General features: G+C 35.9%; 1 protein-coding gene across 4 annotated transcripts in view; it reads right to left on the reverse strand.

Moving 5' to 3' along the window:
* LOC103177997 (EMAP like 4) overlaps positions 1-26,065 on the reverse strand; it is a 164,958-nt gene that overhangs the window by 52,093 nt on the left and 86,800 nt on the right. For 3 of the 4 annotated variants that reach the window (XM_007892447.2, XM_007892445.2, XM_007892444.2), the window contains exons 2-7: positions 22,357-22,539; positions 12,860-12,989; positions 9,856-9,879; positions 8,237-8,401; positions 3,956-4,084; positions 986-1,011 (exon numbers count right to left, since the gene is read on the reverse strand). In XM_007892447.2, the coding sequence (XP_007890638.1) occupies positions 986-1,011; positions 3,956-4,084; positions 8,237-8,401; positions 9,856-9,879; positions 12,860-12,989; positions 22,357-22,539 (657 nt within the window). The remainder of the gene's footprint in view (positions 1-985; positions 1,012-3,955; positions 4,085-8,236; positions 8,402-9,855; positions 9,880-12,859; positions 12,990-22,356; positions 22,540-26,065) is intronic. The other variant, XM_007892448.2, reaches the window with a different exon arrangement.

Here is a 26,065-nt window from a genome sequence, read left to right on the forward strand (position 1 = left end):
TCACTTGCATTTAATGGAACAAAGTTAATATGATCCGTTTAATTTCTGGTATCACTGATGGGTAATTTCTAGGTCCAGCACACGATGCAACAATAATTTTCAGATGGCATCCTTCATATAGGGTAATATTTCAAAGTGCTTCACAGGAACAGGATTAGATTCCGAGTATGGCGAGGGGGAGAGAGAAGAACATGGCCATGTGCACGTTTACAAGAGAAAACAGCTTATCACGTCTTCAGTGCCCTTTGATCCTTTTGATCTTCTGAGTTAGCTGATTGGAGAGGACAGGCAGAGGAGGTGGGCAGAGGAGATCAGAGAAATAAAAAGGCTCCAGGGAGGTGAAGGTCCCTGGATGTATCTGTGAAGGTTCCTGGATGTGAATGTATCTGCTAGGAGCTAGTAGAGACCGGCGAGAATTGGGTTGACTACTTTTAATTTAACACATCCGCATTTATAACGCCTTTGGGGTTACCCTTAGATACAATCCTTATTATATAATATAATTATTATAGTATATAATTATAATTATGAATTATTTTAATAATTGTAACTATTATAGCAATTATTATAATAATCATCATTAATTATTATAATCGTTATAATAATTACATTTATAATATTCATAATAATTATTAATAATTAATAATTATTATTAATTATTATTAATCAATAATAATAATTATTATTATAAACCACCCACCCAAAATTAAGCCTTGCCATTAATTTATTGCCCTCATAATCCCAGTCACAGTTCAGTCGCTGCAAGTTCAGTCTTAAAATTCACGATGGATTTCACCTATTGGCATTTTCTAACATTTTATACTGATTAATAAAAACACATTTTGAATTATTCAATGAAAAGTGATATTTAAATAATGATCATTTTAAGAAATGGAGAGTGAAGAAAAAAACAAGTTGTAAACAGTACTGAAAAACATGCAGGCAACAATTAAATTAAAAGAGAAATAAAGTTTTTTTTTTTTACCTTGACTGACAATTGGCTCCTTAGATCTGGCAAAAAAACAAATACAGAAAAAAACACCAAGTTCATGTAACCAGTATGAAATAATCAAATGAAACTTTCAAGTAAAAATTCAAAATAAAGCATTTCTTATTCAACTCATATAATAATGAGTTTAATTCTCAAATGATATATTAAGAGTTAAATTCCCACTGAAGAAATGACCTGAGGGGTATAGAAGGTGGAGCAGCAAAGCTATTGAAATAAATTAAAACAGCCCACACCCACTCCACAGTAATTTATTACTAACTGTGGATAGCATGCAAATTGTTACAAGGGATTAATCTTAATAATAAAATATCCTTGCATTTGATGTAGCATCTTATCACGTCTTCTAAACGTCTCAAAGCGCTTCACAGAATATACTGTAAAGTGAATATTTTGTGGGATTCAGATAGTGGTTATAAGTCACTTAAGTTTTGCTCTCGCCAATTATGGCATCATCTGAACCCACTCGATTTGATTATGTTACATTTATAGAATTAGTATTTTTGACGCATCTGGTTAAACAGAGTAGAGAAAAATATTTTAACAGGAACATTTTAAAATCTAGGCTTTTTCATATTGCATGAATGATTATTTTAAAATATACATTTTGCAGAAAACAGAGAAACTGGAAGGAAAAACGTGATAACAGATAATAATCTTTAAATGCCTTACTTTTATTTACAATTCAGTCTGTATAGGTCGGGGTGTAATTAGTGGGTCAGGGTTAAAATTACAGTAATAAAGATAATCTGGCGTTTGAGATACTAACATCATGTGAATATTAATTTATATTCAATGTCACAATCCTGAAATGTACAGAACTGATTAACCCAGAGCTAAAATTTATACAAAGAAGAAAAATGACTGCATTGCCACAGGCCATACATAACTCACTGAAGAAATGGGAGAAAATACAGAAGACGCTCCTTTATTATTGATGCGTTTATTTTATTAAATCTGCTGACATGGTCTTTATTATCAATGATTAGTATGTTTGGAGTGATGCCAAATTTTACTGTGAATTAAGAGTGATTCTTTCCAAAATGCAGTTCAAGCACTACCTCAATCCAGCTTGTATTAATTGGTAAGCATCTCACACTATAACATCTCACACTATGCCTCTCCCCAACACCACAGCAAAAATAATCACAACAAACCAAACCATCTTTCAATCTATGACTTTGATCTGCAGCAGAAATATCTATGGCAGTTCATCTTCAAACAGCAGAAGTAATTAAAAGCACAAACTGAGAAATTTGGATATACTGTTTCAAGTACTCATTGTGTTGATTAAGCTTTTGGGACTCTTGACCTTAATTTACACATTACAGTTTGTCAGATGAAAGCATTTATCAATAAAATAGTGATTAATATGACACAATAGTATGGTAACATTTGTCTCATATCATACATTTGATGTCTGTTTAGACTCTGGAAACCAGATTGGTGAGGTCAGTCAGATCTCTCCAATAGACATGAAGGACGAGGTTAAGAAGTTGAAAAGCGAATTTCATTCAAACAAGGAGTTTTCTGATTTTACTTCTGACAAGTTGATAGCACCAGCCAGTTTCTTGTGGTCCCACAAAGAAATAGATTATAAAATCAAACAGATGGCCATCAGTGTAAGAATAACCCATTGCGTCCCACTTCACAGCAATATGATTAGGAAGTGAATAAAAATGATATTGCACCAGAGTAAAAAGTAATATGCTTTATTTCCTCTTCATATAAATAATTAGCACAAATATTGTGGATAAATATGTTGCCGAATTATTTGGTGCCCCAAGACAGCGTTTCCTTTCCCCCCCTAACTCTGCAGTGAGAGAAATGAGAGAAAAGTGATAGTAGACAGAACCAAAAAATGATAGTAAAACTACTGCAAGCAACTCTTCCACCATCTGATCCAAGATATTCAAGACAATGTGGAATGCCCAATAGGCATGTGATATATTTTTAATGTTTTATAAATAAACGGGACAGATAAATCTCCACGGATTTATCTACCCTACCTCCCCACCCTCCTTCAACCCTACTAACTTGGCTGTTCCCTGTGCTCAACAAGTACTGGCTTGCTTCACGTTCCCTGCATCACCCACCCTACCATCGGCAGGTGAGCTTCAAGCCCCTGCTCTCTGGAACTCCACCCTGGAGTCTCTTTAACTTGCTCCCTCATTCAAGATCCTTTGAATGTGCTTTCGGTCATCTTCCCCCTCCTCATCCCCTTCAGCTTCCACCTCCAGCTAAGGTGCCCACCTATCAGTTTGAAGCACTTTGAGACATCTTGTGAAAGAAGCTTTATAAATGTAAATTGTATTGCATATTTGTACAAGAAGTACTCTACCCAAGCCTTTTTACTCTCTTTTGGAGAAAAATACTCAGTAGAAAAATGAGCATTGATATAAGCCATCTTAAATAACGGAATGAAATGCTACTTTGTGCAGTGAAGATCGATTAACCTAAAGATTCCAAAAGGGACTTGGATCGATTCACAAGTTGACAAATTGCAGAAGGTAGGATTGGATTTGGAATATAGCTGATTGTGGGTTTCTTCATGTAGGCAGTTGTAATGCAGCTGAAACTCCATAAAGGGAGTTTTAACAGCGACTAAGGAAATTTCCAAGTTAAAACTCCTTATATGGAGTTACAACTACATTCCAATGGTCTGCATCGGGAAATCGTCTATATTCAGTTACTTCTCTCTCTTCTCCCACTAAGCAAATGACGTTTAGAAACAAGCTGCAGAGAATAGGCTTGTGCAGCAGTCTGCTGAGGACAGGTTAAGCAACTATGGTGCTGATTAGCTAGGAGGAAGAAATCTGCATATTTTCCTTTACCCATTCCTGTACTAGTTTCACCCCCACACAATTCCAGAATTTGGCGTTACGTAAACTGTCTTAACTGAGAAAAACTTTTATTTTTTGAACAGGGCATCATTTTTCTGCTTACTTCTCTGCATTTTTGTGTTTTGATATTAACTTGGATGTCGAAGCTGCTCTCAACAGCTTGTTGCGATTCTCCTCAGAACCTTCCCAGGTGCTGCTCTGTGACCTTTCAATTGTTGCTCCTCGCTTTACACTGTAAAGGTAAAGAAAGCTGGTTATCATCTAAGAGACAGAATGCACCAAGAACGGTCACCCTTTCAAATAAGTCATTGAAATACCAAGCGCCAGAGGGGAAGCAGTGGCAGTAAATCCTCAAAGCTAGGTAGACAAAGGAAAATGTTATATTGTTCTAGCATCTTGTATCCAAGTTAAGTGTCAAAGAGCATTGCAAGTCATAGCAGTTAGCGTTGCAGCAAGTATTACCTGAGATGGTAATGAAACCAGGTATGTGTACTTAGGAAAAGTATCATATGCATGCTGAGTAGCATAAACATTTTTGAAAAATATTGGATAAATTATCAATGACTTAGAAAACTGTAACTTGAGTGCAGGCGATTTCTTTCACTGTGCTGCTCGCAATAATTCAGATCATTCTTTTTGAGAACAACTCTCTCGAGCACTGCAGTAAAAAACACTAATGCCAAAAAAAAAGTGAAAAATTTAGAGTAACTGATTCTAAAGGAGCAAGAATGTAAAAGGAAAATCGGAAAATCTCAGTATTTTAAATGGAAGAATTCAGAAAACCCAATAAACTGGATTTTTCGGATCCAATTTTGGATAGAATTCCTTGACAAGAAATCTTTTAGAATTCCCATCATATGATCACTGCTCCGAGGTACCTGAGCAGAAATTCACATATTAGATTAGCCAAACATAGTGTCACTGGAAAGAGTTCCAATTTGCAAGGAACTCTGTTTAGAAATATACAAATTAGACCAGCCCATGTTTTTTGTAGATATAAACCTTTATGAGCAAACACCATTAAAGAATGCTAAATTTGTAGAAATAACCATCTAATGATCAACATGGAACACTTGGGTTTCGGACATTAGATTAACCTAAATTTTATATATAAACTCTCATTGTTGGTTATCCATAAAAATGAATTTAAGGAAGCTGGACGAGCACTGTGAAATCATCAATTAATAGACTGAATGAAACTTACATTTTCTAAATAGGTGCACAGAGAAGATAAAACAGTTACAAATTGTAACCGCCAATTATTCAAACTCAGAAATATTCAGTTCATCTACTTAGGTGGTTTGAATGAATCGGAAATACATAGCTTTATCTGCAATATTAGGTTTAACAGATTGACTTTCAACACATTTGTTCAAATGATTCCCAAGATAATTTATTTGCAGAAGCAAGGAAAGTAATCAATTGACTTTTCTGATTACTTACATCGCTTTCCAGACCAAAACAAATATGCAGGGTAAATAAAAGGTTTACAAGTAATGAAGTCAAGGCCTCATCAAAAAATAATCTATAGAGTTAAGTAGGCTCTTTGAAATGGATTACTCCTTTAAGTAACGCTAATTTCTCTTCATAGTTAGCATTAGTGCTGCAATGATTAAGAGGTTTACAGGTCAAAATCAGTAAAATAACTCAATTTATATTAGCTGCACTTCCTGCTTTAACTATCACCCAGCACTTAGCCATTCTAATAGCGTTAATATGAAGATATCCAAACATTTGAGTAATGAAGAGGAAGCTTTCCCTTCTCCCATGTAGTTTCTGTTAAGGTCACAAAAGTGATGTAAAAAGGCACAGGGTCATGCAAAGTTAAACAAGTCAAAAATACAAAGAGCATTTGAAACTCCTATCCTGCATTATGCTCCAAAATGTACTGGTACACATTTGAAAGTCCTGGCACACAAAAAGCATCACGATACCAGACTGAAGACATAGTAGCATGCATAGTCTGCTTTAGAGTAGGAGCCCAGCAAAGGTAAACTCAGGGTTTCATGCAAATTGTATGCAAACAAGGCCCTGAGAAATGTGTTAATGTCCAACTAGAATGTAAAATGGTGTCAACAGTTTGGATCAACTCCTAACCATAATAACATATACTGTTGAGATTTTTATCTCCTATATATCCTCTATATCATCATAAAAGTTCCTCCAGTGAGTTTTATTAACTGGAAAGTTGAATTCCAAACTATGAAACTCATGAAATTCTATTTGTCATTTGGACTTCTTTAGATCTACAGAAGAATTTTGACAGTCACACCAATGTTTGTGGGAAGGAAGGTGGGAAAAATTGGTCTGAAATGGAAAGACCATAGTATCTTCATACAATGCTTTGAACACCTCCCTATAAACAACTAAGGAGACGCATTAACAGAACATGTGGTCCATTGGCTGGATGTTTTCATCATTTATTTAGAATCTTACGATTTGTAAACCTTAAAATGTTTGCCTCATTCTTGCAGGTACTTCTAGTTATTTATTCTCAATACAAAGGTTAAACTATTGTATCTTAAACAGTTTTAATGTTCAACAACCTTTTGTAATATGCCAAACTTAAAAAGGACTTGGGAAAAATGTTTTAGCATTTAGAATTTACTCCAATTATGTTCAACTCTAAATACCATTCAAAACATAATTGCTAAATTGCTCTGTTCTGGAAAAATTGGCAATTAGAAAATAACATGTTCACATGTTTGTCTTTCAATGTTTACTTATCAATGGAATTATAGCCACAGGCAAAATAACGGGGACAGTACTTTTTCCTGCTAAATTTGGTTTATTAAAACTACAATGTTTAGGAGGTGATCCATACCACTGGGACTGACGTCAGTTCTTAATAGTTGTTCCATACAGTAAAGCATTTAAGAATGTAGGGTTGTAACGATAATCAATTGACATAATGAGCACAGTATATCTTGTGAATAATTCTCCACCTCATTCTATAAGTAATTAGTTCATCAACACGGTTCAAAAGGACACGACTAAGGACACGATCCAAGGATGACAGTGTACAGCAACCATGCATTGCCTGAATTCTTAGCAACTGATTTGCCAGCAAAATAGATTTCTGCAATTTGCTTATTTTAATGAAGTCTAACAGCTTATAAAATCCATCCAAAGATAGCAGTTCCATAATGACTAATGTCCATGTTATGAATCTAATGTTCTACCAGAACTACTAGCTCTTTACAAAATTATGTAAAAACAAATTTAAAGATTACCAGAGATCTAGTACATATGACTAGGTGGGATCTTACAAATGTACCATCTAGATTTACGTGAGAACATTTACAAGACATTAACAGAGCAAATAGTCTGTTTTTGTGATGTAACATTCTTCAATTTTTTTCCCTACCCACCATCCTTCATTAAACTTTTCTCTTTGATCTCCCAGCACACATGCCATTTTCCATTCTCTCTGAACGGAAGACAGGAAACCTGTTCCTGGGCCTCTGCCAATGTTACAAGAAGATGTGTGTGATAAGATTTGTGATAAAACTTTCCACCCTTGAGCAAGTGTCGGAATCTCATTTCGTACTACTTCAATAACGCTATGACTCAAATCAGAAACTTCTTCACAGGAAACTTCCAAAAAATATCTTGCCACATCCAAGGCAAAGCACACTGGAGCTCTAACATACTGTACTGCTGCAAATCAATCATTTTCAACTGAATTCTAAACTGAGCGAATTCCTCAAATTGCTGTTTTGCTTTGCAAATCCAAGGTTCAAATTGTCCTAAACCTAATGAATACCTCAACTTGATCTGAAATTATTGTAGCAAAGTTAACCAACAAATATTATTCATATACGATGAATAAAATAATGCATGGATAATCATTTTGCATCTTCTGATCTTGAGGTATTCTACCAATTGTTTTAAGGTTTTTTAAAAAATAAAATTAACAGATTAAGTTATTCCTGATTATTCTTAATTTATTGTGAGAATATTTTACTGCATCAACCCATTTCTCTCGTCAGAAAGCAATATTCCCTTATTTGTGTTGATGAGATGTTTTCTCCTTGCTGTGCACAGTGGGGAAAGTAATGTGGACTGGATTCCATCATAAATCTTCTTGCTATTAAATTTCTCGTTAATGTATATCTTTTGTGTGGTGAAAGTTCTTTTTTGGGAACAAGGGACCCACAATTAATTTATGCAAAGGTTCATAGCAGTAAAGAGGAATGTCCCAGTTGATCTGAAGCAGCTTGGACAAGAGCAATAATACTGAGAAACTGAATGAAGATCAACAATGAAATTGAAGGAATCGTATAAATTTCTCATTGGGGGTAGCTTTTTTTTAAATTGACAAATAAGTACTTAGGGAAAACATTGTCATATCGTTACAACCCTATTACTGTATCCTGGAAACCTTTTGGCTGAAGAAGGGGTCTTGTTCTCTTGAGTGTGTCTTTGTGATTGGGGAGATTGTGAGCTTTGAGAAGTTTGTGCTTGATTTTGAAGAGTTTGATGATTAGATTGAGTCTCGACGTCGGCCTCTTTTTCTTGGGGCGTTTCCTTGTTTTTCTCTGGATTGCTGGAAAAGCGCAGCAGGTTAAAAAGTTTGGAGAAAATCATATTCATCGGTTAAGTACAAAAATGCACCATAAAGGAAAAATATATAAACGTGTGTTTTGGTAATAACATTACTTAATCTGTTGGCATCCTGGACTCATGTTCAATTTGGCTTTTAAGGGCTAACAGAGCAAGATTGCATTATTAACATCTTCATTCCCCTGCTTTGTTGCAATCCTCCCTTTGTTTTGCATCACTGACACCTCTATAATCCATCATTCCCAGTCTTCTACTCCATTTTCTCCTCTGTCTTCCTTGCCCTGCCTCCTTCTCTCTGTTAGTCCTTAAAAGCCTCTCCCTCCCAAAATGCCCTAGTTCTGACGAAGGGTCGTGGACCCAAAACATTGACTCATTTTCCTTTCTCCAGAAAGACAAAGACATAAAGATGCTGCCTGACCTACTGAGTGTTCCCAGTGACTTCTGTTTTTTTCCCATTTTTACTAAAGAATTGGTTTTAGAAAGAGAAATGCTTAGCCAGAAAAAAATAGGAGCAAGTATGAAATGTCAAATGTTGGCTTTTGAAACATCGGGTTTGACAGTCCTAGGAAAAGGTAGGGGTCAATGGGTGCTAGCAATAGAGAGGTTATGTTCAACTTTCACATCAGCTTATTTTTTGTTTATTTCCAGCTAACATTATGTCAAGAGATAAAGGAGGGACATGAGTGTCTAACAATTCTGTAGGTTAAAAAATTGAGACAGAACAGGAGCTTCAAAGAAAAGCTTTTAAGTTTTGCAATCCTATCAGAATAAAAGGCCTCTAGGATTCGAAACATTAGAATTGCCCAAGAAAGGAAAAAGAAAACTAAATAAAAAGGAAAGGAAATAGAAAACTATACTTGTGTGTAAAGATCTAAGCCGATTAAAGCTGTAGTATAATTTTCACTAAAGTACTGTACGTTTGCCCACAGAAAATCTACTTCTTGAAAGTGGTACATTTAAAGTCAGCTACATCTCTAATTTAAAACATGCAATAGCTTTGTTGAAATTTGAACACCTAACTATTCTGCTAGTTTTAACCCTTTGAAGAACTGAGTAGCTTTTTCTGCTATGAGAAGACTCTAATTAGAATAGAATAATTACATTTTGCTCAGAGAAGACTTAGGCCTTGCAGATCTCATCATTGATGTCATCCACAAATTACACAAAATAATTTCTGCAGTTGCTTTACGACTTCATTATAAAAAAATTGGCACAAGATATTCAGTGTACAAAGGGTTCAGTAATTTGTCAAATTAAGAAAGAACAAAGTAAATCTACGCACCCTCAACCACGTACACGCTCCAATTCTCGACTTACCATTCCTCCACAGTTCATAGCAACTCTCCTACTTAGAGCTTAGGACTTTTATCGGCGTCACTTAATTATAAATATGCAACATATTTCTTCCCCAAAATTTGTATAAAAAAAACAACTTACTTCTTTAGCTCTTTCAGACCATAACTGTAAATTAAAAAAAAAAATTCTGTAGTTGTGTAAACATCTCTGAAGTCACTTTTAAAATGGCAAGCAATTAGAAACTCGGAAGAAAAGTTGCTAAAATACCAAACCTGGGCATTTTGGAAGCTCCACAGTCATTCAGTACTCAAAGGGTTAAACTATCTCGACTTCAATACAGGTGTTGAATTCATGAGAAAACCTTCATGCATCACTTTTTTTTCAATTTTAAAACTAAGCCAGAATAAAGAGCCACATCTTAAGTGTGTAAGCTTACACAGTTAATTGAAACCTGGTAGGAAATGGTTAAAGAATGATAAATTCTCCAAGTTTCAATACTCAGAATTAATTTCACCTGCATTTCTAATTACTCCCAAGAAACACAACTGAATTGTCACCTTCAGGAAGCATTCTATAAAATCCATTCACATTAGTGAAGGACGCGATTTTAGTGAAAGATGTGACTTTATTAAGGGACAAGATTTGTAGATTTTAGTTGTCGTTTTAAAATCATTCTCTTATTGCCTTTTTTCAGGGATTCATTTTACACATTGGCTGACATCACCAGGGAGGTTCCTGTCCAGAAATGAATCCCTCAATGAAAACAGGAATGGGATTGAGGCACAAATGACATGGGAGGTTTTCTCCCTGTGATCAGAAACACAATTGCATATTGTACTTCTCTAAAAATCATTGAATAGTCAAACAAGATTGTAATATCTTGAAGACAGAGAGATGGGTGTGGGGGAGGGAGGGAAAAGAGAAGCCTTATATATTTTATAGATTGACTGAGTAATTCATGCAACAATTGCATTGCAGTGCAAAGTTGATTAACTGCCAATATCAACTGGGTTGGAATGGTTGCTCCATTATGGTAAATAACCAGGGTTTCAGTAATCACTTCCAGAAAAAAAGAACCCTTTATTTCCCAAGTCTCCAAACAACTAAGTGTTTATTTTGGTTTCTGTTCAATGCAATTGATGCTTTCCATGTTGAGCAACAGTTCAGATAAACAAACCATAATGGTAGAATTAGCCTATTGGGAAGCACGCAGCAAACACTCCAGCCAAAGAGAGGCTGTTGTGCACTTCTGGTAATAATAATAATAATATTTTATAATAAATGTATGCATCAGAATAAACTTATAAATCACACAATATTTATTTTAGATGTCTGCATTTTAAAAAATATATAAAATGACATTAAGAAAAACATTCTTTAGAATTTAAGACTTATAGAATAATTAACACATTTTAGCAGTTACACAATAGAGAGGCTCAATAAACTTTATACATCATGAGAAAAAATCTCAGGAAGGTTATCCTTTATTGTATAAGATTGTGTTAGGGTCATTTATTTGAAGGTGTAAAAGGCAGTGCTAGATACAATGGAAGTACACTATTGGGGGAGCAAGAATGCCTCCTGAATTCCAAACTTTCAATGATTCTCATACCTCTACTATAAGGAGGTATGAGCTTCGTGTATAAAACTTTTCTTGTTACACCCTTTGAATTTATATTTTGCTTCAATTGCATAACGATTACAGTAAATAAGACTGTAAATCATACTGTCAACTATTACCTAAACTTTCAGATATGAGTATTTAGTTATGCATAAAATGCTCACTATCACTCTGTTTTTTTTAAAATCAGCACAATCATACTCCATTTGTGTTTTAAAAATAGTTTGTACCATTATAACAACTTAGTGTAGGGTATTTTTGTTATATTTTGCTTTGAGGGTTAAGTTATATTAATGTGGATAGTTTTTATTTTGTGAACCTGTAATACATAGTTTTCTGTAATATCTTAAAACATGTTTATTCGTCGTTTTTTTTAAACAAAACTAGCACCCTTGTTCTCCTCCCTATTCCTGCTGAAAGGACCTCACTGCCAACCAGCTGTTTTCTACCAATTTACACCAGCCTCAATAAAGAAGCTAAATAAATAAACTGTACAAAATTCCATGACTAAGAGAGGATAATTTCCAGTCAGGTGTTGAATTATTCATTGAATTGTACTTTATAGAATACCAATGGTGTGTAGCACTGATTTTCCACTGATACCTGAGATTTGGACATCTTGCCGACACATGTGGAAACTACACATCCCAGAAGTAACTGCAGGTCTGACTCCTCACCATTGAAATAAATCCATTAATTGAAATATACACTATTTTTTAATCTGTTCTCACTCAGGATCGTCTAGCGCAGACAGCAAAGAGAAGTGTGTTTCCCAATCTGCTCCTTAGCACAGGAATTCTAAGGTCATTTGCAGCCTTCACTGATATGTGGCTGAGATGGTCTGACAGCTTCCAGAATAAGGGGATACAATTTGGGGTCTGTCTTCTCAGGAAGGGTCCAAACCACATCATATGGTTAATATGTCCACTATGACATTAGACTTGGGGGAATTCATTTAATAATTCAAAGTATGTTAAGTTGGCAAAGATTGCTTCAATGGATGAAGGCCCACAGTATAAACACTGCACTGACTCTGCAATCTCCAGAAGGCTTCCTCTGAACCTTCAATTAGTATTTGCTTGGTCCAAATTTATGTCATTGTCTCTATATTCCCCTGTAGTAGCCAACAGACAGTCTGGTTTAACTTCCATGGTGGCAGTGAGGTCCAAGTTGAGCACTGACAATGGTGAATCATTTTTAATAATTGCACTATTTATTTTATTAAGCAGTCAAATTCTTGAACCTGGGTTCTCCTCCACCCACAACCATCGTCCTTGTCAATTCCCCCCCACCCTGCATTTGAACATCTTTATGCGATCCAAACACAAGGTTTATCTCCTATGACCACATCTCACCCAATCTTCTAATTGATTTGGACGAAAGGAATTTTACTATCCTATACTCTCATCAGATGTATTGTGTCCAAAAATGCCATTTTTCAAAATGGTCAATCTCCAAAACTCAAATCTAAAATTCCAAATTTCTGTGAACATTTCCACATATATAAAAAGCTATATTTGGTACCTTTTAGCAGCGGAAGCAAGTGTTTCCTTCCTGGCAACTGACAGAGCAGAACTATGCATTGGTTTCCTGGTCATAGGGCTCCCATTGGTTATGCACGACAGGGAATAGGCTTCACGCAAGGCGGGCTGTCCTGAAATCATATAAGACAAAAATATATATCATTTTACAGCCTATGTTACAAAACCACAAGCAGTTCCGGTTTATTCTGCAGTTGGAGTTAATCTGTTCCATCAAAATTAATCTTTTACTGTAAATTGGCCAAGTAGGGACTACCCTCCTTATGTGTACCTTTGTGTGTCCGTGTATGCGTGAGGTGCAAAGAGAAGAGTACACAGGTCTCCTTGAGCTGTCTCCAAAGTGATAATTGTGGTGATAAATTCTGAGAATCAAGTTGATATTTTGTGTCTGGTTCCTGCCTAGTAGTCAAAGACCCTGTTGATGACATACCTTCCAGTCTGGCACATTGGCTGGACTTGGAGGGGTAGACTACTAGGGGCAGGGATTCTTCCCAACCTGCCGTTATTTAATCATTCAAGTCAAAACCTTAGCAGGCAGAATGGTCCAAGTTGGATAAACAGAGGGAAGCTTGCCAAAAAGTTCTTCCTATGACAAGCTATACAATTTCTACTGGTTAAATTCCAGCATTACCCCAGCATGTGGCTTTTGCCAACCTGGGTTTAGTGCTTTCTATAATTAAGTAAGCAGGGTGCGTCCCTCCGCGGAGAGAGTGCACAATCCATTCCAGAAAAATGGGAAATTTTCATGTATAAATGCAAGACTGAGTTGAATACTCAAATGTATTTCTGAATGCATCAGACACCAAATAATTAACTGTACATTGTGCACACCACTGTAATAAAAGCAAATTAATTCTGGAATGTTTACTACAAGATTTGTTTGCATAGTTGTGGTTTAATTTTTCACTTTCGAGACTGATGTTGATAATGAAATCATCTTTTCAACTCCATTTTGTAACTTCATTATTTATTTTTAAATCACAGCTGTAATGTAATTCCACAAGATAAAACTCGGCAAGAGGCAGAAAACCATACAGTTCTCCAGAAATACAATATTCAGACTTGTACATTTTGCAGTTTGATATTTCCTAATACAGACCACAGTCAGTGACTGGTTGACACAATTCTGCCCATCTAAGACTGCTTTACATGCCAACATGCCAATGTATAGTGTAGTTATAAGCATAGATCTTCATAATGTGACAGGCATATTCAATACGTTGAGTTCCAACACTCTCTTGCAATTCACAACCCAATGTAAGAACACTTTCATTATCTAAACAAGAATCAATTTAAAAATAATACGAAAAGTTAATAGCATAGAAAAACGGATAAGCATTGAAATTACAACAATTTAGTTACACCTATATTCTGCAGCTTTTGTCAAGAGATTAGTTTTGCCTAACTTGATGCTGTATATCTTGAACAATAGGTTTTTTAAATCATTTGAATAAATTGCCAAGCAATACAAGATAGTAATGTATTTATAAGCTTTACCAAGAAGAGGAAGCACATGGGCACATGTATTCAAATTACCACAAGGCGAGTTTCCAATCTTAGCTGTCCTTTCAAGTGAAGGTTCACATGATTTTCTGCAGCTCTTTTTAATTACTGTGGGAAACTTGCTTCCAAATTAAGAACAATTCAAGAATTCTCTCATAATCTGCCCAATCGTACATTTTAAGACAGTGATCCTACGAGTAAGACTGTGCCAAATGTCAGGCCTCTGGACGTTTTATGCAACTGGCCTAACACTGATCTTTCTATTGATATTCAAGACAAATCCCTGTGGATATTCATCAAGGTCAGAATAAAGGGTTTCGGGATTAAATCCAACGCAAACAGGATGTGTAAAGACAGGACTCTTCAGTCGGACCATTAATGGTAATCAGAGTTAAGGAAGTCTCCATTAAATTCCTGGCAGACAACAGCTCACAGTATAAAACCACCTTGAATTCAACAATTGGTATTCATTTCATAATCACTCTTCATGAGGCCTTTAAGACACAAGACTGGGAGTCAGGCCAGGGAAAGGATCAGTGGTGCATGGGGGTTGAGGGAAGGGAAAGAGAAGAGGTTAATTCTCCCATTGCTACAACAAGGTCTAATAACCCATGTGTACTTGTCTGCAAGGACCTTGATGGTTTAGAGGTTGGAGGGCAGTCTTTAGTATGAATGTTTTTAATCTTGCTAAACACAAGTGCAAATACAAAAACGAACTGTACAGGTCAGCTTCTATTAAATAAAAATGTACACCCAGTTAAATCAGAAGCATTTCAGCTCCAGGACTATGATTTTCATTTTAACATTTCCAGCAACTTTAGTGGATTGTCCATTGGAAGGCAAAACATAATTTAGAAACTGCTCTTTAGAATGTCAAAATAAAGATTTGACGTAGGAAAATGAACCACCATCTGCCAAAGTTTCGAAAGATTATAACCTGTTGGGTTAAATGACTCAAAACAATTGAAAACGGTTTACATGTATGAAAGCAAGAAGTAATACTCAAAAAATTAGTACTGTAAAACCTTCTGAGAAGTTTCAGGAAGATTAGCAATTAGCTCTATCTTTTGCCTTCTTAGATACCAAGAAAAAAGTAAAATGAGCCTCAACATATGGTGACCAGCACAGAAGCCAAGCAGTCAAAGATCAAAGATGCAGAAACATTAGCAATCTTTGTCCTCAATAATGAGTTCCATCAATGTTCAGATAATAGCAAGGAGGTCGATAGAACTTTTACTGTGTTGTCTGAATGGGAATCATTATTTTGAAATGGAACAATAAATACATAAGATGTCAAAAAGTAGGTTAAGTAAACATAATGTGATAAGCGGAGTTGTCTGAATGGGAATCATTATTTTGAAATGGAACGATAAGGCCTGAAATCAGAGGTCTGAAATCACTCAAGGGCATAGCCGTAAGACCATCGCCTTCAATTTAAAATTCGCACAATTTTGTTGAATTCTTAATTTCAGTCACCACTTTTCTGCTGTTACAAAAAGAATAAAACATTTCCAATATTCATCATGATATTAAATTGCACATGTGCAATAGGACCATGCATAGGACCATGAGAAAATTCAGGTTCAAATGGATGAAACCGATGTTCAGAATTAAAGAACTGATGAAGCTGATGTTGGGAGTTCATGCAACGTAACAGTTTTAAAGAGATGGGTAGGCAGATTTTTCTTTAATGCAGACGTTTGTGTGAAACCTTGGGCAAGTTTCCTTACTCCACATGCCTAATAATTATAATCCCCCCAAAAAACAAAACAATAATAATTTGGTCATTTTCAATCCATGGCTGTTTGTGGGACACTGCTGTGCGCAATTGGCTGTCGCGTTCTGCCCACAAATATACAATCAATCCACTTTACAGCATATTCTGTGAAGCGCTTTGAGATGTCTAGAAGACGTGAAAAGCGCTATATCAAATGCAAGGATTATTATTATTATAAATATTAAACTTCATTATTCCTCTATGCCAGAACTCTCAGATCATTATCTGGTCTGATACTCCAACACAAGCGCTCTGAGACACCGTCCGGCGTGGAGGGCTTTATATAAATCCAAGTTGTTGTTGTTGTTGGATGAGGATGTGCTGCAATATTGGAGGTGCCATCCTTCAGGTTAAACCAAGACCCCATCTGTCTGTTCAGGTGGCTGTTAAAGATCCCACTGTCCACACGAGAAGAAAAGTGAGTTTCTCCCTGTGTCCTGGCCAACAATTCACAAGATCAAATTGGTCATTCAGCTCATGATTGCTTGTGAAGAATTCCTATATGCAAATTGGCTGCCTCGTTTACCTACAAAACAATCTGTGAAGCGTTTTGAGATGGTAAGGCGACTATAGCAAACACAGGATTTATTATTTCCAGGATCTTGGAATGCAAAAAAGGCATTATTTAAATGTAAATTTGTTGTAATCGTATAGTATTACAAGTGAAATGCATAGCGCATTGAAAAAAAACTTTTCTGCAGCTCTCAAAAAGAATTTAAGATTTTTCCAAAATTCTGCAAGATTTGACTTAAATTTTGAAGTCAAATAGTTTCAGGATAAGACCCTGAGAGAATTTAGACCTCCTGTTAGACAGGTTCAAATGGATGAAGTTGATGCAGGAACATTTGAACTTTCAGCCTTAGTTGTAATTTTGATGATGGACATGCTTTTGAAAACAAAATAATGTACTTAAGCACAATAACTTGTTTGTCTTAATGAGTAGTTTGTGTATAAATCTAAGAAACACCCCACTCATTTTGTTTCTAAGCTCTGTGGGCTCAGTTTGTTACTGCATTACCTGCAGGCATCTGGAAGATTTGCTTTATCCGCCTCATATGGATACACTTTAGAGACACAAAACAGTCATTTTAAAGCTGTGCCCTGAGGAAAACAGGGGTGGGAATCAAATGGATTTTATGTAGAAAAGGCTGGTGGTAAAATAGAGCAGCAAATTTCCCGGATGAAAATGGCCCAATAAATTGGACAAATAGTTTTTAAAATGTGCTGAGACTCTGAAAATGGCTGAGTGGCAATAAAATTTAAAAACATTGGACTCTTCATTGCTAGGCTAAATAATTATCACTTCACAACCGCTCAGCAGAGGATTACAAATATACTGAAACCCATCAAAGGTATTTCAAACATTTCATCATTATGTAAATCTGATTAGTTTAAACCAACAAGTTTAGAATACTTCTTGAAATCTCTAGGATAATATGAGGAAGATCAAAATATGGCAGAAGGCAACTGAAACAGACACCCATTTTATTGGCTGTTATCTTATCCAAGTTGAATATCAGCAGACATCTGATTGAGAACCTGGATTAACACTTTGAGAAGCTTACTTGCATAAATAAAGGCTGATAAATGCAAGTTGTTGTTATTAAAAATCTTTAAATCAGTCAGGTTTCCTACTAGTTTTAGTCCTTTCTGCTTAGCTCAGATAATTTAATGAATGATCTCTCGTAACTGTGGGCCAACACCATCACTTGTTTCCATGGCAAGGTGGAAGAAAGGAGGGCAATGAAAAGGATGAGCTTTCAGCTGCAGCTCCACTTGTGCAATTGAATATAGAATACTGTCCCTCTAGTTCTCAATGCAATGACAATTTTCCCCAAATTGCAAGCAGATCTATAATTATCCCCACACATTAATCATTTAAAATGAGAGGCATGGATGAATTAGATGTAAATAATATTGCTTTAATTAGACCGTGAGAGCAGAAACGGGACACATAGATTCTAATTACAATGCTTCACCCAGAATACACACACACAACCAGCACGGTAATGGATATATAAAACAGATTACCAACAAAAAATTATGGATAATGCATTGATTAACTCAATGCAATAAAAGATAGTGTTTGGACGATATGTGGGAAGGTTTCCAGTGACATGAAAAATACTCCACAATTTCTTTGCTGCCTAGGCTAGGGCAGGCGGAAAATGTTTGGTGTGGAGGGGGCCAGGTTTGTGAAAAATGTAGATGTTGGAATGGAGGATTCTGGCAATTTGGCTGCTAACCTTTGGGGTTTGGTAATTACTGGCAATGACACTGAGGCAGAGAACATATCCACGATTTGACAAAAGAGATAGAGAGAAGATTAGACAAGATACTGGTTAAAAGTTACAAAATAGCACTATAGTGCCCTTTACAAAATGCAGAATTTCATTAATAATAGCAACCTTTTTGGAATTTCTCATGGTTATCAGCTTCTTCATCATCTCCCCAAATATATGGTGGAAATTCTCTTCTGATGAGCTAAAAAGCCCCAGTGCAAACCCTTTGTATAAAACAGCTTCCCCCTTCCTTTAGTAATTGTTAGGTTTTAATACAATTTGCAATTTTTTGAGACAACTGTGAAATACAATGAATTGTATTGAATTGTATTGGACATCTGTGTTAGAAATAATAATACTTGCATTTGAAATGTCAACAAGTCTGGGTGAAAAATGGTCTCAAGACACAATATTTTTACTATAAACCTTGGGAGTCCAGTGTTGAGGCCAACATTCTTACGTAAATGATATAATCTGGCAAAAGTATTCACTCACTGCTCATGAACTGCACTGTGCCGTATCGGGTGTCAGAATTAAAATGCTGCAACAACACACTGCTGTTGTAACCACATGGTGCAGGTATCACTTTACAGTCCACATTATTACAGGAATAATGCCAAGCTGAATGCTAAATAAATTATATGGAAAATTTATTATAAATGTAATGAGCCTGTCAAGTCCCCACAATGTTTAGCAATTATTTAACTGCTTCAAAATAGGTTTGAAGACACCACACAGGTAAGCACTTGTTTGCAGTGTTTATCACATGCAGGTACACTGAGGCATTGTGCTGACAATGGCTATTTGATGACTTGCCAATGCCCTGCAACTATTCCTAGAACCCCATTTAGCAGGAAAGCAACTGAAAGATGCCATTTTACAGCATAGTAACTACTCGTCAGTATTTTCAGAAGTGTACAAGAGGTTTTAAATCTCATGATGTACCAGTATATGCATAAAAATACAATAAAATTGGTGCTAAGCAAAAAGTTTGAATGGATGTCTGAATATAGTATACATTTTCAAGTAGGCTAACAGCAAATTTAAAATTTAATTTAAATATTTCACATAGTTAGCAGTCTAAAAAAATGCAAGTACTGCAGAATAAATTCCAATCGCATTCAAAACAATAAGCACGTTATTATTTTACTCTTTATAACTTTATCTGCATTGCTGTCCATTGTTTTAAACTGTAGCGACTATCTATTAAAAGATTTAATTCCAAAAGAAAGCCTTTTAAGAAACATTGTGTGTTTCAGCAGTTTACGCTAAAAGCCGTCCACAATACTATGTAATTTGAAAGAGTAAAGAACAACAATATAGGAGCCTTATTCACAGAGACCATTTTGTGGACATTTTACACTATTCGCCATTTTCTTAGACTGCCAGACAGGAACACTTAATTTCAGTGCTGGGTGGAGGTGGTGGTGGGGGAAAAGAGACAAAAATAAAATCATAAAATTGCATTTATATAGCACCCTTCATATCAGGAGAAAAAGAGAAAGCTACTGAAAAACAAAGAAGACCCCTAAAAAGTGAACATTTTTTCAGGCTACTTCATTCAGAAACATTAGCACTTTNAAAAAAATCATATTCATAATGAGCCTCAAGAGGTCTTCATTGCTGGGGGTAATTTGCTATTTTACAATTAAGACTTTGGTAAAGGGCCTGAAGGCTGTTTTGCAGATAGACATATGGGAATCTCTTTCTGGCTTTGTTTTACCATTCGATCCGACAGTCAATCTTGAGAGTCGCTGCTACACCAGCTGTTTTATGGCAGTAGATACTATTTGCTCACTACATGATGCCAGCTTGGGTATAGGAGAAACAAAGCAATGCAACAATAAGCCAACTGTAGAAACTGCTGAGATTTGGGAGGAATTTAGTTTCTGTTAGAGGCAAGCCAATTTTTTTTGAAACTTGATAAGACATGAGCACCTTAAGCACTGAAAACAGATTTAATTTATTAAGACCAAGGAGCATGGCCATAGACCATTTAAAATGTGTTATGTGGCATGTACCGGAAACTGACAAAACACTGTCTAGTTTTAGTGGTGCAATAATGAAAAAAGATACTATACACATATCTTATTCATGCCATAAAATGTTGAATTACACTATGGTATGAAAAATAAATTTTTTCACCTTTGCTGTGACAAGTCCTCTGTTCTCAAACTATGTTGTAAAGGAAATGTACTGAAAATTTTAAATAACATCATGATTTATACTTTGTTTGTGCTCAAATTCAGAGCAGGAATACAAATTTTGGCATTCGGAAACACATCCTGTATCATGAACAGGAAGGTTAAACCATGGCTACTGGCAGGCTTTCAGTCTTTTACCACTGATTTGTCTTTCCTCAAATGGGCTCAGGGATTGCTTTTAACTGAGAATCTGTTTTTTAGTATTAAGATTCAATTTGGAAAATAATAACACAGATGCAAATATTTTAAGTTTTGTTTCATAACTTTTTTTTCCCCAAATCAGCTATTACTACTGCACCTTGTTGGGAGTTTATGGAATATTACTGAAAGCACTTTCATGCCAGGAACGTTGTTGCATGTATTGCCCACTTGTAAATGAAATCCACAAAGAAACAAATTGGTTAGACTAGTGTTAAAGCAAATTCCAGCTGACCTTAATGACCTTCAGAATGTCAATATCAGCTTCTGATTCTAATTGAGATTTTAGTTTTATTCCTTTTTAAACACCATCACAAAATCAAGTCCTCACCAATATAAACGGGGGATCTCTCACTGGTGACAGCAGCATACTTTAGTGGAGTGGGAAAACCCCGAAAGTATTGCAAGTTATAAATGGTCTTTTGCCCAAATAAAAGAACGTCTGGAACACTTTCTCATCGATGAGACAGTTTATCTACATTCATGATTCTGGAATGAACTGTAACCAGACACTGAATTCTCTCAGCAGTTATTCTATATGTGTGAAATACCAATCTTCTGGCAACAAAATAATATCACGATTGCTGAACAAAAATGGCAATTCTGACAGTGATCAAATGATCAGTCGAATGGACACACTCCTGGAGTAAATATTTCTCACTCTGCTGCAGGAATGTCATGCCCTAAAAATTTTTTAGAGCAAAAGCAAAGCCAATCACTATATTCCGAGGTTCAAGCATGCCAAAATATGGAAACAATGCAAAATCTTTGGCCCACATTGAACATGGAGCAAGCAGCCAATTTAATGTAGTTAAGTGCCATTCAATATGTTCCATCAGGAGTTCGAACACTGATGCATTCAGCTGCCTTGTCGAGGTGTTAAGGTTAACATTTTGACTACTCTTCAGTCAGGTAACGTGTCGAAACGAGTAACTGAAATCCGTAAAGATGAATGCATGAGTGTAAATGATTTGGGAGGCCGAGCTCTCCAAAAATATCATACCAATTGGAAGTACATCTACATAAGCTTCTGGCATCTATCTATAGAGCAGTCTCAATGAAAGTCGCGGCATTAAAAAGCAGTTTTTTGTATTAGTGGTATAAATTTTTTTAAAGAAACATTACATACTTGGTAAGATCCAGGGAAAACTCATTAAAATGTGGTTGATTTAGAGTCACTGATCATGTTCTAAGTGAGATGCAGAAAAATGGATGAATTCTGGGCTAACATCACTTTCTGCTTATCACACAGGTGCACTGTATGCAAGAAGTGTCACCAACATCACTTCCTGCGTGCCGTACATGTGTGGTGTTGGAGGGCACGTGCTGCACATAAGTACACATTAAGTGTACAGCCAGTGCGGGTCCACAGCAGACCCACCCTAACCTATAAGTTGCACTGATGGGCAATATAATGGGATTCCCCTGTAGTTCATAGCACTATCTTTATCTATGTGATGGTTTCTTAAGTGCTGCGGCAAGATCTCATCTCCAGAACTATTTTTGCCAACCTTACCTTTACCAGGAGATGATTTTCTCATAGAAGCCGTCTGATCTTCAGAGAGAGTCAAGCGTCTGAGCACATCGGCCAGAGCTGCTTTCAGCACTGTGATCTCATCCTCCTGCTGCTGGACCCTCAACTCAAGGGATGAAAGGCGGTCCTGGACATCAGATGTGCTTGCAGCAGAGATGCTATCATCTAAAGAAAAGAAAAAAATGGAATCATTAAGAAGCAAATGATGCTTACCACATAGAGTTCTTTAGAAAGCAGTTTCACTTAAACTAAACATGTTGCACACCACTAAAATAAATTGCCCACAAATCGTTTCAAAAGAATCTCCAGGAACAGTGTGAAAGTAGAAGTCTGGAATATAATACTGCCCTCAGAAAATCATCCTTTGATGTGGTGGCAGTTGGATCAGATTCAATTGGGAGTATTTAAAAAGGAATTAGATAAATATAAAGAGAGGAGGGAAATAGAGGCAAGAAATTGGGTTGAGAATAGATGGCTTCAATGGAGGAGTTCTGCATGTTCCATCACGTGTAAACCAATCACCGTGCTTAAGAGTTTGATTTGGGTACTATTAAGCATGGTCATGTGTCAGATATCCGATGACCAATGGAGCAGCAAAAACCATTAATAATAACAATAATAATCCTTGCATTTGATATAGCGCTTTTCACATCTTCTAGACGTCTCAAAGCGCTTCACGGAATAGACTGTAAAGTGAATTGACTATATTTGTGGGCAAAAAAAACAAATAGTTGAATGGCTTCCTATTGTGTCTAAGATTAGAAGTTCTATGGTTCTTATTTAATAGTGAAAAATTATCTTGATCCCTTAACTCTGCACACAAGACAGCATCGCGTATTTCATTCCAGCATCTGAAATATAACAGATCAACTGACCCTTGCTTGGCACTGAATAAACTGGTGAGGAAATCTGATGACTGTGTCGTAACACGACCACAAATGTATGGGTCTGAGTGCCTGGTATTTGATGCTAGTGTTTTAGTACAGCATTGTTATATTTTGTGTTAAGATAATCTTAAGCACATTTATGAAGACATGTACTGCAATCACTTTAGGTTTTCAGCACTAGCACCTTCCAACTCCTGAAGCAAATGAGAATTGGCTTGGTTCAAGACCTATCTTGCTCGGGAATTAAGCACTCACATTCTTTCTTCTGAGCTGTTAATTCAAAACAGTTGCATCTGGATGGATACTGGATACGTACTCTACATGAGGTAAAATTGCACAATGCGTTTCCTGTCGGGTTCCAAATAAAACATCCAATTTTCAACAACCTACTAGAATTCTGTATTTTAGAGCAAATTTTCAATGTGAAAATACAAGAAATAAACCATTGTGCCCTGTGGTAATAAAATATAAAAAGGGCCAGAATGGGGTTTGGTTTTTACAACACTTCGGCCAAGTTATTTTAATGTTGCAGCGTTGTAGGACTGATATTAATTCCATTTTTACTTCAGCATTAATGATCAATGCTTCTTAGAAAAAAAACTGCAGACCAGTGTACCAGAACTGCCATTTTAGTCTGCAGTTTAGAACAAGGAAACAGAGCTGAGAAATTTAAGATGGATATTCCAGTCAATTAGGTACAGTAGTGTACAATGGCAAAAGGCCAACAGCAGACACATGTCATCCGACAACTTAAAGGTTACAATGTGTACTGCATTATATTATACTGCTCTTAAATTTCATCCCAATTGTGTAAATAATATTTTCACCTTAACACGTCACCCAATACTTTTTAGATTTGAAGATGTTCTGTAGATGCTTCCAATGCATACAATTGATAGCGTTACTAAAGTAATGGACTTGCTTAAGTCTATATACCATTTAAACCAGTGGAGAAGAGCAATGAGATTAGGCTTTCACCCATTTTCCTGCAAACTTTACCTTTTTATTTACCTAATTTTAAAACAAATCGAGCCACAAAACTGGCATTACCATAAGCAACAAAAGGAATTTTGCCAAACCACTGATTTTTATATTAAAAGGCATACATGAAACCTGCACATTGGCACTTCAATTATGTTTCAGATCACATTCCACAATATATATCCACAGCTACTAACAAAGTCTTGTTCAATAATTGCTGTCTCCAAATACAGTCGTGTGAAAGTATCATACCGGTCATGTAAACCAATATTATTGAATCAAGTTAAGTTCTCAACCCTATGACCAGAAGGCCACAAGTGTAACTTGAGAACAGAAAACAATGAATGCTTCCATGTTTTGTTTACCTCTATCACTATCAGCATCAATCACCTTTGAAGATGTATTATGTGCATATTATTTGGGCTCACAGATCAACACAGTCAGATAATTGTGTATGGTAACTTGACTGTCAAAAATGTTTCTCCAGATAATCACCATGAGATCGTGAAGCAATTTGTTACAATTTCCAAAGAATCAATAGAATCAGATCCCATACATTGGTGTGGTGCCATGAAACTAGAGTGAGAAATTTGTGAAGTGAGGATAACCCATGAGAAACACACTTTTAGCTCTCCCCAACAGTGTAATAATCCACTTCACAATGTCTCCCAACCAACACTTAGTTGTATAGCACAAAAGACTTACTTGATGCATTACAATTTCCTGACTGAAGGTTTGAGGAGAGAAAAGGCATTTACTCTGCAGCTGATGACCCAAGGGTAAATCAAGAAGTGTACTGGACTCAAGTTAAGAGCAAAGGTCCATTGTAGAGTTAGTACACCTCCTTGATATTTCTACTCAACTGTGTCCAAATCTAACACAAAGCATGATAACAAGGTTAAGAATAGATGATTGTATTTGCCAATTCAACTGCTTTCACCTAAAATTGGCCAGTGAGCAAGACAAGACTCAAATAGATAGCAGTGAAGCATCCAAATGGAAGTAATTCTATGGTCAGATCTAAGCAGCTGTGTTATTTCAAAATCTGAATGGATTATACAAAAAAAATTGCTTCAGCTTAAAGCAAGTCACCAAAGAAGGAATCATTTTGGTTATATCACAGATAGTTATTATAATCCACCATTATACTAATGCTTCCAATAACAGAGTCAAGCTTGCTTTTTGACTTGTTTGATTTCTGTCACCAAATAATAGTCTGTGTCACTCAGTTTAATTCCAGTTCAATGAGTTCCCACACAGATTTTATTTCACTACAGTATTTGGCAAAGTGACTGGGAAAAAACACTGAAGGAGGTTTTAAAGAAATGACTGGTCACTGCCAAATGCAGAAAAATCCATAGCCTAAGCCTCATATATATATATATCTTTAATAGTTTAAAGCTAATTGGTGCTTTATTAAAATCCAGTGTTTAACTTCAAAAATTCAACTCTGCGCCCTAAATTTTAATAATCGACAAATTCATGTTTTCTCCTTTTCAGAAGAACCATTCCACTAAATGATGTAATTAGTTCAAAGGTTGGGAAAAAGGGCCCCATGAAATCGAAGTAGGGAAAGCAGAAGTTCAGCAAACCAAAGAATTGCATGAGACAAATACAAGGTTAAAAATCAGATGCTTTACATTTCAGAATTCAAGTACCTAAACAGTAATTAGGAACATGCTCTTCAAATGAATTACTGTAGTTCATTAAAATGATTTTCTAAAGCTAAAGGAATTATACGGAATGCATATATAACAATAATAATCCATGCATTTGAGATAGCGCTTTTCACATCTTCTCAACATCTTAAAGCGCTTCACAGA

Source organism: Callorhinchus milii, unplaced genomic scaffold (genome assembly GCF_018977255.1).
Source record: "Callorhinchus milii isolate IMCB2004 unplaced genomic scaffold, IMCB_Cmil_1.0 Scaffold3, whole genome shotgun sequence".
Classification (NCBI taxonomy): domain Eukaryota; kingdom Metazoa; phylum Chordata; class Chondrichthyes; order Chimaeriformes; family Callorhinchidae; genus Callorhinchus; species Callorhinchus milii.